Source organism: Cucumis melo, chromosome 4 (assembly GCF_025177605.1).
Source record: "Cucumis melo cultivar AY chromosome 4, USDA_Cmelo_AY_1.0, whole genome shotgun sequence".
NCBI lineage: Eukaryota > Viridiplantae > Streptophyta > Magnoliopsida > Cucurbitales > Cucurbitaceae > Cucumis > Cucumis melo.
The window spans coordinates 31,100,385-31,119,041 of NC_066860.1; the positions used below are offsets into that span (position 1 = coordinate 31,100,385).

Genomic DNA, 18,657 nt, shown 5'->3' on the forward strand with positions numbered 1-18,657 from the left:
ATAAAGCTTCTCGTAAGTAGAGTATCTTTGTCGATGTCCCTACCACTTTCCAGAACAGAATTTCATGGGTTTTTTTTTTTTCTTTCTTTCTTTTTTTACAAAAGAAAAAGAAAAACTTATTTAATTATTTATTATAATACTGAAAATGGGTTCCGCTAAGTTAACATGGCTGTGACTGTTCCAAAAATATCACCCGAAAATAGCAAGCTTTGTCTCGATTTCGTTGCAATGTAATTAAAGAAAAAGAAAAAACAGAGGAAATCAATGGCGTCTTCTGTAAAGGCCAAAAGGCCGCTAGTGAGGAATCCCCGATTTGCCCTCTCTGGAATCCGTACAATCTCTCTCTCTCTCTCTCTCTCTCTCTTTCCAAAACAAGATTGATTCACAAATCCCATCTTATTTTCCATTTCTTTTATTTTCTTTCCTTTCCTCTTCACCTTTTTCGTTTTTTTCTCCCATTTTCCTTCTTCTCTGACCCTCTGATTCTTGAATTCTTTCCTTCTTTCTTCTAATCCCTTCTCATGTACTCTCTCTTTTCACTTCCATCGCCTCTGATTAGTTATTTCTCTTGTGGGTTGGTTTCCATTATCCTTCTGCCTTTGTGGGTTTTTAATCCCTTTTCTTCTTCTGGCTTCTTCTATAAGATCTTATCTCCACTCTGCTTACAAATTAAGCTGATCAAATGACCCATTTCCTTGGTTCTTCAAATTGAGAGAGGATTTTTCTTGATTTTCCCCAGGTGGGATTGAGAGGGTTTTGCGTTTCTTTTTGTTTTGAAAAAGCTTGTACTATTCTGAACTTCTCCCTTTTTGACAGTGTTCTGAAAAAGGGTGATTTTGGGGAGTTTTTTTGCTCTGTTTGATCCATGGGTACGAATACCCACCAGAGTTTTCAGCAACCCAATTCGGCGTTGCTTCGATTTCGCTCCGCTCCCAGTTCTTTGTTTGCTGATTTCGCTCATGGGATTGATTCTAAGCGCTTGAATCCTTTCGAGAGCTCTGAATCGGAGCGGTTGGTTTCTAGATTTGGGAGTCGCGGTGGCGGTTGTAATAGTAATGATTCGGAATCTCCGGTAGCCGGAAACTACTCTTCTGGTCTGCCGCCGCATTATCCTCGGCTGAGCTCCGCCGTTAACTGTTCTTCTTCTTCTTCCTCCTCTTCTTCCTCTTCTTGTTCTTCTTCTTCCTCCTCAATGTGTAGCTCACTTGGTTTTTTGGGTTCCAATCTTGTTCGTCAGAGTAGCTCTCCTGCTGGGGTTCTCTCTCAATTCAATCAAAATGGTGAATGATTCTCCCTCTCTTGTTCTGTTTTACTTTTTCTGCATTACTTTAGAGAAATTCTAAGTTGCATTAATGGCATAAGTCAACGTATCCTATGAATTTTACATCCCATTTCATGTTTAATCTGATACACGAACTGATCCAATAAACGGATTTGGAATTTAGAATTTTTCTTTAATTACTTCTTGTTGATGTGATTTGATGTTCATATCTCTCTGACTTGTTTGTTGAGTTATGTTCTTTGTAGAAAAAGGCATTTTATGGTTATATTCTAATGAGTTTGAGTGTAATTGTAGGCTATGGTGGGGGAAGTTTCAGTAGGCTGAGTGGTAATAACAATGGAGGGGAAGTTGTTAGTCCATCATCTAACAGATTGAACTCTCAAATTAGCTTCTCGTCTTTACTTCCCTCTTCTTTGGGGATGTTTCCTCAGATCTCTGAACAAGTAGTTGGGAATGAAAAGCTTTCAAATAGCAATAATGGAGAGACTCAGTACTTCACTCCATCCGGGTTCCCCTTTGCTTCTTGGAACGAATCGTCTCAATTCTCGGAAACTTTTCCTGGCGTAAAGCGTGATCCGGATAGCAATAAGAAGTTTTCCAGTAGTCATCAGGTATGAATCAATTGATTAGCTGAGATGATCATCAGCATGTTGTATGTTTTCTTTCCTTTCTGTATATGTTGTTAACATTGAGGGAGTTCGGTGTTAATTAGAATGGTGAGATCGGGAACCGAGTTCATTTGCTATCGCACCATTTGAGCTTGCCCAAGAACGTATCCGATGTTGCTTCCATTGAGAAGTTGTTACAGCTCCAAGACGCTGTTCCTTGCAGAATTAGAGCAAAACGAGGCTGTGCAACTCATCCACGTAGCATTGCAGAAAGGGTGAGAGAAGTCATCTGAGCTATATCGACTTTCACATATTATTCATCAGCTAGAAAATCTTTGAACTACTCTGCAAGTAACTAATATATAGAATCAATTGACTCATCTATATAGGTGCGACGAACTCGGATTAGCGAACGTATGAGGAAGCTACAAGATCTTGTACCAAATATGGACAAGGTATGTTTACATACAAACACAGACTTCCCTTTCACATACAAAACCTCACCTCAAAGCTCATTTTTGTTCATCTTCTTACAGCAAACAAACACGGCAGACATGTTGGACTTAGCGGTTGACTACATCAAAGAGCTTCAGAAACAGTTCAAGGTACGATGAAACCGATTCTCAGATTCCGAATTAGCTAGCTACATGTATTTTCTCTAAAATCAAACAAGTTTTACAAGAGCTATAATATGCACTTTCTTTTTGTTTTTTGGCAGACGTTAAGCGACAACCGAGCAAATTGCGTGTGTGTGAATATGCAGAAGCCGTTGTCGAATCAAATAATGTGACGAAAAGCTTCTGTACGGAAACAATAAGATGATAGAGAAGAACAAGATAAGATCATAGGAAGAAGGAAGTAGTGTTGTTTTTCTTATTGTTATGGTTATACATATAAATATGTGTTTTGTCAGGAATAACTTTTGAAGTTGAAAACAAGAGCAAAGTTTTTAAAAAAGGTTGCATAGGAAAAGAAAGTAAAAAGAAAAAGAGGGAGAAATGGAAATATGTTTGGAATAATCAATGAAATATGTTTGTCGTAAAGTGAAATGGATTTTTTTTTAAAATTTAATAAAAAAGTATAAGGTTAATGGTTATAGTTATTTTGAACTTAAATCCCCAAATAAGGAAAGAACATTTATTTGTTGTTGGATTTGATTGGAGTTGACCTACCCTTTTCAAAGTGTTCATTGGTGGTTTTATTGCTACAACAATCATTGATGTGTTTCTCGACCTTTTGTCTGATTGGACTAAGGGACCTTCCATTAGCCCTTCCTATGTCTTTTTTATTTTTTTCTTTTCTCAAAGCTAAATATTTCGTTTTTAGTTTTATAAAATTAAAGTTTATTTTTCTTCCCATTTGTTATCCTACAATTTTTTTTTTTACTTTGTCTATGCTCTTTATAAACCTTTTTTCTATAGGAAAGAGTTCAATGTATATCTTGTGTTAGATGATAATTTTAAATTTTATTTGTGTGGTTGGAAAATGATCATATGAAACCTTTAACTATGGTGGTTGGTTGAATATTTTATCATGGATGACTTGGAGTGATGGTTGGATACAAAGGTTCCACCTTGTCACAAGATTCTTTTGAGGCTTTATGGAATTCTTTTATATATATATATATATATATATATGAGAAATATTTTAAATTTGATTGTGGTATAGTTCTGTGGTTGTATGGTTGAACTACATCCATCAATTAATGAAACTCAAGGGACAAAAAGGTGTTTTTTCAAGACTTTTCTAGTCTAACAGGATGGTGAGAGATTTAGGGTGCGAGGTTGACTTTAGAGAGGGTTAAACGTGATTATGTAAAAAGTCTTACCAATTGTTTCTTGTTCGATAAAATATAATGTGATTGAGGATCTACTAAAATTACATTTAACACATACGTTCAATTCTTCACATTGTTTTTAAAATCACACTTCTTCACATTTAAAATCGTTATGATATGGTTTTCTTCTACTTTTTATAAGAAGAGATCGAGAACAGAAATTAATGTTATGATTACACATTGTCATGGATTATTATCAGCTGAAGATAGAATTTCATGCTTATTATATATATTCGTCCGCGTCAACAACTTAAACTTTATATGGAAGGGAAAAGATGAAGCTTAGGCACAGGGATTAGAATCAAAGGACGAGCTCGTCGAAGAGAAATTCCAGGCCCTTCTTCCATATCAACGCTGTCGCCGCCATCAACCCTCCACTCAAAGCACTGAATCAACCTCCCGAGAACCATCGGCATCGCAACCAGGGCCAGGGCGGCGCCAGGGCAGCTCCGGCGCCCACTCCCAAATGGCATAAGATCAAAGCTCTGTTGGTCAGAACCGGACGGGCGGTTCAAGAACCGTTCGGGGTCGAACTGGGTCGGTTCAAGCCAACGGGCCGGATCGCGGGCTATGCCCCAAACGTTGACAAGCAGGCGGGTCTTGGCTGGAATGTGGTAGCCGGCAACGTCGCATGGCTCGGTGGCCTCCCGGACGATGAGCGGCGCGGTTGGGTGGAGGCGGAGGGTTTCTTTGACGACGGCTTGGAGATAGGGGAGTTTGGAGAGATCGGATTCGAGAAGGAGGCGGGTATTATTTCCTGTGACGGAGTGGAGTTCTTGAGTTGCTTTGGCCATGGCGGATGGGTTGTTGATTAGCTCTGCTAATGCCCACTCTGTGGCCGCCGCTGATGTTTCAGTTCCGGCGCCGAATATGTTCTGAAGGCGATGAACGTAAAGCAAAATTAGTAATTAGACATTTAATTAATTTATTAGTGGAGTGGTTAGGGTAGATATAGGTAAGTGATTAATATGCTATTAATCAATATTAGTGTGACATAGATTAAGATAATTAATTAAGCATATATCAAAGTCTCAAATTTTATTTAAAACCATAAAGAGAATAACTAAATAAATAAACTTACCATAACAAAAGCCTTAATATTGTCTCTTGTGAGTTTGATTTCTGAGCTTTGATCTTCATAAATGTCAAGTAAAATATCAAGCAAATCCTTAACTCCATCATCTTCACCATCCTCCTTTTTTCTCTTCCTCTCTTCTTCATGCTCATTTATTATCTTCTCCATCATTATATCATACCTCTTTCTCACATTTCTTACCCTTCTTCCAAATCCTTGGAGATCCAATCTCTTGCAAAACCAAATCATATCAGCCACGTTCAGTGCTCCGGCGAGCTCGCACATCTCCCCCACCAGCTTCCCGACCTCTTCTGATCCATTGTCCTTCTCCGTACATCTTTTCCTCAACACCATTCTCGATATTATGTTGTTCATCAACCTTTGTCATTACATGAATAATTAATTGGTTTAAATTTTTGAGTTGAAATATTAAGATACTTATCATTTCTAGAAGAAATATTCGTTGATTTAAAATAGTATTAGAACGTTGGCTTTCAAACTTTATATCAACCTATTGTAATACATAACTCCCTCGTGAATAATACTAATATCATGTGACTTTTCTATTGGATTATGTATGTGTGTATCTACAAGTACAAATAAATTATAAAATGTTGAAATGTCTTGAACATATTACTTTGACGCTTTAAACCTTTAGGTATAGGAATCTCGTTTTAAGACTTAGAGCAGTGAGTTATATATAAATTCTCTAACTCTAGATTGCATCTAGGTTTGTAATATAATATTTTTTTTTACATAACTACTAAGCATATAGCTACACAAGGTTAGATAATCATGCAAGTTTAATTTCTATATCGATTCTCTATTATTGTTTACATTCGAGATACCTTTTATTGTTGATTTTCTTAACATATACCATTATCTAAGGCTAAAAACTTGGGGTGCATATGAGAAATGATTTAACAAACCTTGAAAGCTCAGCTCCAACATCAACCGTCCCTCCTACGATAGCTTGTTCATGAATCCTTTGCACAAACAATCTCATTTCCTCATCCCTTATCGGATGGAAAAGATCGAGAGTCCGACTACTAAGAAGCTCCGTCATGCACAACTTTTTCAAGAACTTCCAATAGGGTCCATAGGGTGCAAAAGTGAAGTCCTTAGAGCCGTAAGTGAGATAGTTTATGTTGAGTCTAATGGGTCGGTTCAAAAAGGAGGATTCATTAGTTTTGAGGAATTGTTTAGCCATTTCTGAATCAGAGACAATAACACAAGGCTTAGAGCCAAAAAAGAGATGTATTAATGGTCCATATTGACATGACAATTTGTAAAGAGCTTGGTGAGGGATTTGACCAAGGAGGTGGAGGTGGCCAATCACCGGCAAGGATAGTGGGCTCGGCGGACGACGAAGCTTGTCGGGGTGGGTTCGAGTGAAGAGAACTCGAACAAAGAGGAAGGAGGTTAACAAGAGAGAGAGAAGAAGAAAGTAGTCTGAAAAATCAGCCATATAGATCGAAGCTCAAACAATTAATGTGTAACGATAAAATTGAAAATAATCAAAGGTTTCGTTGTTATATACATTTGATTTGAAAAATAGTTAGGAGTTTAGTTAGAGTTTTTAATAGTTTTTTTCTTCAGTTTTACGATCTTTTAAAAATATTTTTATGGATGTTGACATTTTCTCAATATTTTTTCTAACATTTCTATAAAATTGAGATCTTATCCTACCAATATTATTGATATCAATTTCTCTTGTTCAATTGTTCTAGTTTTATTCTTAAAAAAAAGGTATATATAATGTTTAAGAATCAAACTCTACAAATATATAAAAGTCATAAACCAAAAATATAAATAAACAAATATAAAACTTAGGCCAATATTTGATTTTAATGATATATTTAATATTGTGGTCCTTCCATAATTTTGTTTTTAAAACTATGGTCCCTCCAATTATTGAGTTATACATAATATTATTCGAATAAATAATTATAGAGCAGTTAAATATATGACAATAAGCATAAACTATTTATATTGCATTGTTATGAATAATATTTGATTTAGCCAATATTTTGAAATTTCACCAACTTTTAAAGGAAATTTGAGCATACAAACAAAGAAAAAGAACAATACAAAAAATTTCAAATGATTAATCATTAATGACCCGACAATTTTAATGATGTATTTTGATAATCCTATATTGTATTAATTAGCTCTTGATTATTGTCTTAATGCAACCCAATGGCTTGCAGTTTATTAGGTAAACCCAATTATTGTACGACATTAATTAAATTTTAGAAAATGACCTTTATTATATATACATATATACCAAATTACATTTTTAATACATCATTCTTTTTTATTAGATGATACCTTAATTAAACATTTCTATTAATTTTCTACCCTACTATATTTATTTTTGAATTTTTTTTTAAATATAACAAACCGTCAAAATATTTAAAATGAAAAGTCTATCAAACTATTTTTTATAAAATATATCAGGTTTATCATTCATTTTTATGTCTTTCTTATCTATTTCTAGTGTCATTTTTTCTTTTGATTGTCTTTTTTCTCTTCTTTTGCTTTTTTTGTCAAACTGTTATTTAGTTGTTCAAGGATTTTATAGCAAAATCTAAACAATCGTATAATGTTGTTGACCAGATATTTTTAGTATTTTTCAATTGTGGGTCGGTAGTCTTTTTTTTGTTTTAGAAATAATAGTGTAAATATTTTGCCGCTCTTTTTATTATATGCATATACATTTTGTCTTTTGTCTTATATGATGCATGCACATAATATAATATAATAGCAATATATTTGGTGTTTTAAAATATGAGTTTGACAGGAGATTCAAAAAATTGAAGTTTAAGTTTTAAAGTGTAACTTGGTAGTGTATATGTATAAATATAAATTTAGGGTGATAGTCAATTATTAATATTTAGTTGATAATAAATTATTATTATCGATTTAATTATAATAGAATTAATGTTAAAAAGAATTATAGTAATTATGATTTTGGCAATGTTAAATGATTCATAATACATTATTGAGTACTTAATATACCTTTTTAGAAAATCAAATTGAATTTATAACCCAAAGTATATTTCTAAATGTTTTTATCTTTTATTTAATATATTTATGCATTTTAAAATTAAAAATTAAAAATCAACATGAAAATGAGATTTCATAATAATCACAAAATAGGATTTGCATAGCAGATGAGCGGTGTTGCCATCTCTGCAGCAAATCCCGACCCCAGAGTCAAATCAACGTTGCCGCCGTTATCCCCACCGATCTTCCAATCAAACCGTTGCACCATAGTGGCAATTGCACGTGGAAAAACCAACAAAGCAAGGGAAGATCCAGGGCAACCTCTCTTCCCACTCCCAAACGGAATGTACCTGAAATTTTGTCCTTTCATCTCCATTCGGTGGCTGCCAATATTCTCATGGGAGCCTTCCAAAAACCTCTCAGGCAAGAACTTGTCGGGTTCCGACCACGACTCGGGGTCTCTCATGACCGCGTATGCATTGATCAAGACCCGAGTTTTGGCTTTGATTAGTGAGTCGTTGATGTTGCAGTCATCTAAACATTCCCTGATGATGATCGGCGCTGACGGGTGGAGACGGAGCGTTTCGTTAACAATTGCTCGGAGATAGGGAAGGTTGGGGAGGTCGGATTCTTGGACTGGCTTCTTGTTTCCAACTACTGATGTTATCTCTTTTCTTAGCTTTTGGAGTGATTCTGGACAATTTAGGAGCTCTCCCATTGCCCACAGCATTGCCGTCGCGGTTGTGTCGGTGCCTGCCATGAAAAGGTCCTGCCAAAACCAAAGGGAGGGAGATTAGGGAGGGAGATTATATATTCATGTACATTTTTTACAATGGAGTGGAGGATTTAAATGTTTATGTTTGCAATTTTATGGAATCTATTATCATTTTTTCTATGATGTAAAGTTTATCTCATAAATATTTAATTTTTTTGTAATTTTTTCCTAAAAAGAAAAGGGTTCAAAAAAATGTTATCAAACCATGAAGAGAAAAAAAAGTCAAAATCATAAATAAATAAACAAAAACTCACAAGCAAGAAGGACTTGATATCGGTTCGGGTTATCTTCATGTCAGCATTTGGATCGTTGTAAATCTCCAACAAGATATCCAACAAGTCTTTTTTTCTTTCTTCATCCCCACTATCAATGGCAGCTTCATGCTCTTTCATTATCCTCTCTACCAACCCATCAAATTTCTTCAAAGTTTCCACAAACTTCTTTCCATTTCCAGAGAAATCAAACACTTTCAGAGCTCCCAAAATATCCCCCAAACTCAATTTCCCAGCCAACATATTAATCCTCCAAGCCAATTCCTTAATCTCTTTGGCCTCATCTTTCCCTCCACAACACCTTGTACTCAAAAGCATCCTTGATATAATATTGTTTGTCAAAGTAGTAAACTCCAATCTCATATCTGAGGGCTTCCCTTCCCTTGAACTTGCTTCTATTCTCTCCACAAGTTTCACTATCTCATCACTCCGAATGGCTGTGGAGACCGCTAGCTGTGGTGGCGAGAGAAGTCGTGTCATGGTTAGCTTCTTCATGAATCGCCAATAGGGTCCATATTGGGCCATGACGAACCTCGACCCTCGGTAAATGAAGTACTCGGAGGCACCGAACTCCGGTCGGGAGAGGAAATTGTGTTCGTGAGTCTTTAGAATCTCTTTGGCAACTGCTGCGGTTGAGACGATGACACACTTCGACGCACCGAGTCGAATCTCGATGAGAGGGCCATAACGGCGAGCTAGGGTTTGGAAGGAGGTGACAATAACAGGGGTGAGAAGGTGGAGGTGACCAATGAGAGGGAGCGCCGGGGGGCTCGGGGGAGGCTTGGTCGTGTTGGGGGATGAGGGTTTAGATTTTGTTAGAATCTTTTTGAGTAAGAGATGGAGGAGGAGGGCAATGATGAACCAGAAGGACCAAAATTGTGAGGGAGAGGTGATGTTGTCAAAGATGGTGGTCATGGCCTTCATGGTGTTGTGTGATAGTCTTTTCTTTTCTTGGTTTCTATACATTTAGCTCACAATGATATAAAATATATAGGAAAAATATTAGCTCAATAATATTGATAAAAAGGTTTAAAATTTTCTTCCAAAACTAAAAAAACAGAAATAATATTAGCATTTAAAAGGAAAAAAAAAAACTTTTTGATATGTAGAAATATGGATCTAATTTTCATTTAATCTTGAAAATGTTATATTTTTAGTTATTAAATTATGTTTTATTTAAGTTGAAATTAAGAGGATTAAATCATTTTAACATTATTACCTCATCAGTAGGGGTATAGCAATAAATAATGGCTTGGGTTGCTTACACCAATTTTAGAAGTATTGGGATATATTACAATATAGAAAAAAAAAAAAAGAACACAAAAGTCAATAGATGTCAATGTCCACAAAAAAAAGAAAAAATGATTTAGTTTTAATTAATCATTATAAACAAAACCAACTAATCACATGACCGATCATAAGAACAATAATAAATTTATAATCTAAGAAAGACACGATCGTAAAAACAATAAAAACACGAACACATTAATGTGGTATAGTATTTTTCATAATATTTATAATACCTAAGTTAGTAAGAGAGATCGTGGAATTGAAGAATCATATCCTCATCTTTCATCCCAAGCCAAGGTCTAAAGTTCCAATTTGAGCTTTCTTTTGATCCTAGTTTCACGTTTGAATTCATTCTGGCCCATTTTATATATTTTTTATTTAAATTTATATCCAATTCATATCGATTTTTCTTTTAACATGCAGGGTAAATTAATATTCTTCTTTTTGCCAATAAAATCACAATCTGTTGTGAGAGAGAACACATTATTTGTGGACAAAAGGGTTTGGTATGTGGTCAAAATCAAGATAAATGAAATGAATACTATAATAATTAGAAAAAGAAAAAAAAAAGACAATTAGGTCAAACAACACACGATAGGTTGGTATTAAGGTCCTAATTAATTAATTAATTAATTGTTAATAAATGTAAATTTTTGTCACATAATTGAAATGTTTTGAAAAATAACAATGTGTGGTCCTAATATATATAATTAATTTTGTTTAAACCATAGAGGACCACTATCAAAGAAAATATTTGATTTGCATATGAACCAAAAGAGTAGATATCTCAGTAATAAAATATTATATTTAAGATATATAGTAGAGACCATAGTTTAAAAAATTATTCAACTGTGACATGTGTGTAACAGTATAGAGAGAGTTGATATAGTCAGCACTTTTGGATATTTTCTTTATTTTTATTCAATGCCTTAAAAACCTCTTAGAAAAGAAAAGAAAAGAAAAGAAAAGAAAAGAGCTTTACCATCCCAATTTTGAAAAATAAGTAGTTTTTTCCCTTTTACAAATTGGTGTCTGTTATCTATTCCTCGTCGAGAGTTGTCTCTCTCATTTTTTTTCGTTCATTTTCTATCTCTTGTTTAGGATGAATGTCATGTCAATTAATTTTGAACCAATAATATTCTTTAAAGCTTTCACTAAAAGAGTAGAAATACAATAACAAACTAGAAATAAAAAAAAAAAAAAAGAGAAGTATTAGAAGAAAATATGTTTCAGTCTCTTGGGAAAGACAAAGAAAAAAAGGTCATTAATTAGGTATACTAAAATATGTTTGAATAAAGTTATTTAACGAATATATACAATATTTAAGAAATTTAGGTACAAAGTTTAAAGGACTAAACCAATTCAAGAGAGAAAACACAAGACGTGTTTTTCGATTTGGTTAGGTTTTCATCCTACTCCATGCCTAAAGAGTAGGTAAGATTAATCCAATGAAAGGTAAGTACACTTTTCGATCAATAAATCATTATGAGTTGATCTAACCGTAAATAAAAAGATATAAAAGGGTTAAAAAAGCTAGCTAAAGAGGGTCATGAGTTTGATCCAGGGTAAACATCATTCTAAAATTTAATATCCTTACAAGATTCTTTGATACCAAAATATTGCAAGTTCATGTCAATTGTCATACGATATTAGTTGAGATGCATGTAAGTTGATTCAAAGGATACCTACACATATAAAAAAAATTATAATAATATTGATTTATGCATTAAAACTTTTATGCTTTCTTGAGACTTGAAAATACTCTTTGCGCTCAAATGGTTGCTACTTCTTATAAGCAAAATATACTTTTGATCTTTTTATTCGATAGAACGTCACTAACTCTATCACTTTTTCGACATCGTTGGATTCTAATGTTCGTCTGACTCCATTTGATGGCATCCCTCTTAAGGATCCAATCTTAAGTAGCTTGTCGTTTATGACTGCTCCATGCATAATTCATTTCACTTCTGTATCTTACATTATATTAAAGAACCACTAGTGCACGGTCTTCAATTCTCCTCATGGTCATCATTGGTTCTCCCTAGCTATACCGGAGAGAAGACCATGTTGACAAATGATAGGGTTAGTACTTTTATTTAGGTGACTCTAGTAAGAAACAAATTGTTGTCTCCATTCCAGTACCAAGTCTGAAGAATATTGTGCTCTTGCTGATGCCACTTTTGAGATTGTCGGGTTGCAATGGCTTTTAGCTGATATGGAGACTCTTAATGCTATTCAGGTTGCTCACAATAATATTTTTCATGAATGAATAAACATTGAGAATTAATGTTATTTTATCTGCCACCATCTCCAAGGTTCCACCCTCCGTCTTTAAATCCATATCTATTGTTGCACAACCAACTGATATCAAACTCAATCCTGTCTTTATTCTACCAGCTTGAGCTTGAAGAGGATATTAATGTAATTTGTTATATTATTTGTTAATTTTGTTGTTAGGTAGGATGTTAAGATTTTATTTTATCTACTCTACTCAAAGAGATGGAGAAGTATACAATCAAATTCCACATAGTTGCAAGTTATTTAGAAGAGTGTGAATAAATAAATGTGCTTCACTACTTTGTCATACAATACTCCAATGTCTCATATTGCATACAGATTTAAATTTGAATTGATAAAATAAGAAATATTGACAATTAAACCACAATATAATCTTTCAATAAAAAATAACCACAAAAATATCGATTGATTGACATCAAAGACTATGATTGAAAAAAATAATCGAAATAAGAATACAATTTTTGGATAATTAGCCAAGGCAAATGAAATACAAAATCAAAATCAAATATTAATTCATTCAAACATTTCATCAACTAAATAAATTAATATCTTAGTGCATCTCCTTCAATCATCTAAATCATAATTTTTAACTTGATGAATATTTTCAACTTTGTATTTGTATCATTAGAGTGAGATATACGAATAAGATTTACTTATTTCGAAAAAATTCAAAAATCTTCTTGATTTTATTTACACTTTTATATATATATATATATATATATATATCTTTTTTGATTCGAATTTCCAAAAATTGAACTGCTGGGCAGGAAAACCGGGGAAGCGGCGATAGGTAAATAAAGTTCGAATCTTTGGATAAAGGAAAGAAGACTATTAAGGGACCCAATTCCCAATTCCTAATTCCTCTTTGCTTTTTCATCAATCGCCCACTGTTTTCTGTTCCTATGTTACTTCCCTTCGATCCTTCCGCCCTTTTCTGCTTCAATCTATGGCTTTCGATCTATAAAATCACGCCCCCATTCTCCTGCTTCATCTCTTTCTTTTACGAGCTGAGCTGGTAAGTTCATTCCATTCTTATCCGAAGATCAGACCTCCAGATCTAATCGCGGGGCGTTTTTTTTATTTACCCAAATCGTGATCATAAGGGAATCTTTTGATATTCTTCTTTGAATTTGTTTTGACGGATCTTGCGTAACTTATCCGATTGAGCTTCTTCAGCTTCCGAATTTCTGGTAGGAATTGGGTATACTGGACATGGGTTTTTATTGATTGATTAGTGAATTGAGACGATATAGCTTTCTGGGTAGTTGTGGTTTGTTAATAAATAATTTGGTGGGGTTTTCTAAAAATGGTTACGATTAATCTTGGAATGCTTCATTATGTGTTGGACCATGTTTATGGTGCATTTGTGCACAGAACCAAAATCAGCCCACCGTTTTTTTCGAGGGGATGGGGTGGTTCGAAGCTTGATTTGCTTGAGAAGATGATTAAACAGTTGTTCCCAGACATGGCAGGCCAGGCTTGGCCTCCTAGTTTGATCAAACCCATTTGGAGAACGGTTTGGGAGAATGAAACTGCTCGTTTGAGAGAAGGGTTTTTTAGGACCCCTTGTGATGAGCAGCTCCTTGCTGCTTTGCCTCCTGAGAGTCATAATGCAAGGGTTGCATTTCTCATGCCTAAATCTGTGCCAACCCACAAGATGTCTTGCGTGGTTCATTTGGCAGGTATCGCCTTTTACATTTCCCCACAGAAATTTAAACTTATATTGTGAATTGTTATGTTATTTACTGCTAATGTTTGTTTTTCATTGAACATGGATCTCCTTTTTATAGACACCTTTCTTTACTCTGTGTTTGGGTCACTTCAAAATTTGCTATGGTTCATTGTGAAGGTCAGATGATAACTCTGCATAATGGTTTTGTAGGGACTGGAGACCATTCATTTGAAAGAAGATTACGTCTTGGTGGGCCGTTGTTGAAGGATAACATTGCAACCATGGTGCTCGAGAGGTATGCTTTAACCTGCCCTGTTAAATGTAACCGAAGTCTCTAATGGTGTTATTCAAAGCTTGTAAGTCATTATCTTTATGTGAAATATTCGATTACAGTCCTTTCTATGGTCAGAGACGACCCATGCTGCAACATGGTGCCAAACTCTTATGTGTTAGTGACTTGCTTTTGTTGGGAAGAGCAACCATTGAAGAGGCTCGCAGTCTTTTACATTGGCTAGACTCTGAGGCAGGGTTCGGAAAGATGGGTGTTTGTGGGCTTAGCATGGGTATGCCTCATTCTTCATACCTTTTGATTATGAAGCTACTTGTTCTAAGCTTCAGTAGTTTAACTTTTCCTGAACATTTAAGTGAACAATACAAATTTATTTTGCAATATTAAACTATTTGCACCATCAGTAGTAGAAAAGGAAGTTTGGTCTTGTAATTTAGTTGAAGTATCAATTTAGGCCTCCACTTTAGTATGTAATGATTTTATACCTATAATTATATTAAAAAAAAAAAAAACGTTTAGTTCATTGGTAATTATTTGAATCTACTAGAAACTGTACTGTAATATAACTAGATTGGTAAGGACAAAATTGTTGCATGTTTAAACTATATATGCTAAATTGTTTCATACTGAATTTCGAGGACTCAATCAATACAAACCTTTAAGCCACATGGACCGAATGATTACGTACTAAAGTTTAGGATTTAAGTTCTTACTTTAGGATCAAATTTGTTTGATAGCCCACTTTAATGTTTTAATGTGACACACGATTTCATAAAACTTATAAGCAGTCATTTTAGTAACAAATGAAGTTGTTAAGCATCGTTTACTTCTTCCTCACCCTCAACAGAGATTCATATTAAATTTCTAAGTTAGACCCATTTATGAATTTTAGGAGGAGTACATGCTGCCATGGTTGGATCTCTATACCCTACACCAATTGCAACCCTTCCTTTCCTTTCTCCACATTCTGCTGTTGTGGCATTCTGTGAGGGAATTTTAAAGCATGGAACTGCTTGGGAAGCATTACGAAAGGACCTTGCCTTGCAGCAGTCTACCATGACTCTTGAGGAGGTTAGGGAACGGATGCGGAATGTACTGTCTCTCACAGATGTTACACGCTTTCCAATCCCAAAAAATCCCAGTGCTGTAATTCTTGTTGCTGCCACTGTAAGTTCATGATTCTGCTCTACTTCATTATCTGTTTTAAATAATAAACAAAATTATCTAGTGTTCATTTACGTCCGTTTCTAGTATCATGTGCCGGTATGAAGTCCTACCATTACATATATTTTAGCTCAGGTTACTCCAGCCTAGTTCATAATATTAACTGTTCAAAATTCTTTCAATTTTCTGTATTATTGTGTAAATGCTACTAGTTGTTACAAAGATCTCCTGCAATTTATGGTATTATTCTGTTACAAGTGATTTTATAGGTAGTGCCAATTTTCATCGGGTTGTAACCTCTTTCAATGGGACATTATTTTCGGACCTAGTTAGTAGTTTCTTGAATCCTCGTTTTAGTTGGTGGAGAGATGTCCCTCTGGAAAGCCAGGCTTTGTCTTCTCCTTGGAGCTCTTTGATTGAAGCTATAGGATGATTTTTTAGGATAGGAGCGTTGTGAGGGGAGGTCAAGAGTATTACACACTTCATTGTCTTCCTCTTCTAATTCTTTTTGAAAACATTTCTTTCTGAGAACATTGACCTTCAATTCTGAAATTCATGTAAGAATATTTTACTGATCTGGCCAATGTAATCTCTTTATTTTCACTCTAAAAGATTTTCCTGAAGATTTGGATGGGGAAGAGCTTGAACTTGGTTCTCTATCGTGTATTATTTTTGCTTATAAAGGAGTTTGGTTGAGGGACCTTCTATCTTTTTTTCTCTTTATCGAGGATTTCAAGCTAGGAAAGTATATTCATGACCTTGATCTATAGGTTGTACAACTGCGTCCTTGAGTTCTATGTTGGGGAAGTATTTATCTTGTTCAGAAAGGGATTTGGCGCCATTTATTAATTTATAGGATTTCTATGGCTTCTTTGAGCTGACTTTAGGAGAAGGATGACATGGTCAGTCTTATCTTCAATCCTTTGAAGCTTTGTAGATGGCCTTGGTTGATGGGTTGTGAGGTCTCCTTTGGTTTCCTGGGGAATAATCCTAAAGCACACAGAATTGTGAAAAAAAAAAAGGAAAGACATCGTCCGATCTGCACCCTCCCGTACAAAAAACAACGGTGGTTTATTTTATAGGCTGCGGTCGTGTCTTTCTTATAGTAGATTTGGGTAGGGAGGAATAACAGGGCGTTACGTCTGTAGACTGGATTTGAAATGGGGTCTTGAGTTTAGTGCATTTCAACAAGTTCATGTAGGCTAATGCTTCTCGTAAATTTTGTTTCTCATTGATGGATAATAATTGTAGTACTCTCTTTCGAAAACTTTTGTGGTCTGCCTTTTATGAAACAGTCAATGTCTTAAACTAGTTGTGATGTAGCGCTGGGAGGAGATGTATTCTTGAAGCATGCCATAGTGTTGCTTTTCTACACGGTCTGTTTGTTTCTATGTTGTTGTTCTCATTAAAGCGTAGTCAACTACTTTTGGGTTTCAGGACGATGGCTACATCCCAAAACACTCCGTGCTCGAGCTCCAGAAAGCTTGGCCTGGTTCAGAAGTAAGATGGGTGACTGGTGGACATGTATCTTCCTTCATTCTACACAATGATGAGTTTCGACGAGCAATTGTTGATGGCCTCGACAGACTCGAATGGAGAGAGTCGCCATTATGACCATAAGCTTTTCACCAAACATGTAAAGGAGGAACTTATTTATTTATTTATTTATTTATTTATTTTTTCACCCCCTTATTGTTTTTTTCTTCTGTGGATATTCTTCTTGTTCCTCACCATTTGTATGATCCAACTTGTGAAAGTAATTTGGTAAATTGTACTTTTGCCATTAGACAACTCCATTTAGGGCCAAAGTATGAAACTTCCACAGTGATTTATACAACAGTGGTGATATTGCTTATACAAGTACCATTTTTTATTGGCTCCTCTCCCTAACTATTTCATTTTTTATTTTTGGTTTATGAATTCAGTTTATTTTCTTTCCATTTTTACACTGTTTTGTATCCTTTTCAACTAAACCTTTAGCCTATAAACAAAAACAAGTTTTAAAAACTATTTTTTTGGATTTTAATCATTTGTTTTTGAAAATTAGGTCTATTTTTTTTTAATTTCGTACAATTATTTACATATTTTATAAAGAACCAATTAAGCTCAAAATGCATCGTTAATCTAGTATTTTCTTTTTTGTTTGCTTCATTTTATTGAAAGTGAATTTATTTCTATATACTTAAAATTTCTACAAAGCCGTTCACAATTACTAATTCAACCTTCTCTTAGATCAAGACGAATTGGATCCATTAGATTATATATTACTCCTGAGACAAAGGCACCAAAGATTTCTCTCATTGAACTTAAAATTCTTCATATCAAAAAGATTTCGTCAATTCCTTAGCCAATCATATTACAATTCAACGTCAAATTATTAGCAATGTTATATATATATATATAACTATATATTTAGTAGAAATTAAAGAAAATTAGAATTGTCCTATCCAATGATATATCTCCATAAAATATTTGTACTGTCAAATTCTAATTTTCTTCCTATATATAAAAATATTATGATTAATTTTGGAATATTTGCTTGTAATTGAGAGACTTTATTATATATATATAATCCCACCAAACATGAAGAATTAATAAAACCCAATAATCCTCTTGGGTGGTCCATTTCTCAATAATCAAACATCAATTACCAATAATCTCTTCAATAAAATAACATCTGCTCCCATTTGACTCTTCAATTAAATATCCTCAAGACAAGTGTTCTTTAGTTTATTAAACAACAACTACTCCATTCAATATAAACAAAGAAAATTGCATAATCATCTCAATAATCAATTTTCTCAGTTTCCCCTCAAATCAAATTTGGCAGAATTATAGTTATTATTTTTCGGTTAGACAACAAACACTTCATTAAATTAAAACTTTATAACATTAATAATGTTAACATGACATGACATAACATAACATATTGTTGTTGTCGTTATTTATTATTTAACTATTTTATGTCACCGCGAATCTTTTCTATTAATTTATAATTTTGTGTCCACTCTTTCTTAATTTGTCATGTCCCATTGTCTCATATACCCCTTTTGTCAACTAATGATTAAATTATCAATTAACCTACT

The 18,657-nt window shown here is 34.2% G+C and overlaps 4 protein-coding genes across 4 annotated transcripts; 2 read left to right on the forward strand and 2 right to left on the reverse strand.

The window, feature by feature from the left end:
- The first annotated feature begins 232 nt into the window (after positions 1–232).
- Positions 233–2,999, forward strand: LOC103486790 (transcription factor bHLH130). The gene is made up of 7 exons (XM_051084034.1): positions 233–739; positions 817–1,280; positions 1,577–1,893; positions 1,995–2,165; positions 2,280–2,345; positions 2,427–2,495; positions 2,609–2,999. The coding sequence occupies exons 2-7, from the start codon at positions 866–868 to the stop codon at positions 2,678–2,680; spliced, it is 1,110 nt and encodes a 369-aa protein (XP_050939991.1). The 5' UTR covers positions 233–739; positions 817–865; the 3' UTR covers positions 2,681–2,999.
- An 881-nt stretch (positions 3,000–3,880) lies between these two features.
- Positions 3,881–6,300, reverse strand: LOC103486789 (3,9-dihydroxypterocarpan 6A-monooxygenase). Its single transcript, XM_008444862.3, has 3 exons — positions 5,732–6,300; positions 4,809–5,181; positions 3,881–4,602 (listed from the first exon to the last, which is right to left on the reverse strand). Exons 1-3 carry the CDS (start codon positions 6,268–6,270, stop codon positions 3,985–3,987), a joined length of 1,530 nt encoding a protein of 509 aa, XP_008443084.2. The 5' UTR covers positions 6,271–6,300; the 3' UTR covers positions 3,881–3,984.
- A 1,561-nt stretch (positions 6,301–7,861) lies between these two features.
- LOC103486788 (3,9-dihydroxypterocarpan 6A-monooxygenase) lies at positions 7,862–9,881 on the reverse strand. Its single transcript, XM_008444861.3, has 2 exons — positions 8,841–9,881; positions 7,862–8,580 (listed from the first exon to the last, which is right to left on the reverse strand). Exons 1-2 carry the CDS (start codon positions 9,822–9,824, stop codon positions 7,954–7,956), a joined length of 1,611 nt encoding a protein of 536 aa, XP_008443083.2. The 5' UTR covers positions 9,825–9,881; the 3' UTR covers positions 7,862–7,953.
- Positions 9,882–13,191: 3,310 nt separating this feature from the next.
- LOC103486787 (uncharacterized) lies at positions 13,192–17,444 on the forward strand. The gene is made up of 5 exons (XM_008444860.3): positions 13,192–14,128; positions 14,329–14,413; positions 14,512–14,681; positions 15,300–15,574; positions 17,009–17,444. Exons 1-5 carry the CDS (start codon positions 13,753–13,755, stop codon positions 17,183–17,185), a joined length of 1,083 nt encoding a protein of 360 aa, XP_008443082.2. The 5' UTR covers positions 13,192–13,752; the 3' UTR covers positions 17,186–17,444.
- Positions 17,445–18,657: the final 1,213 nt, after the last annotated feature.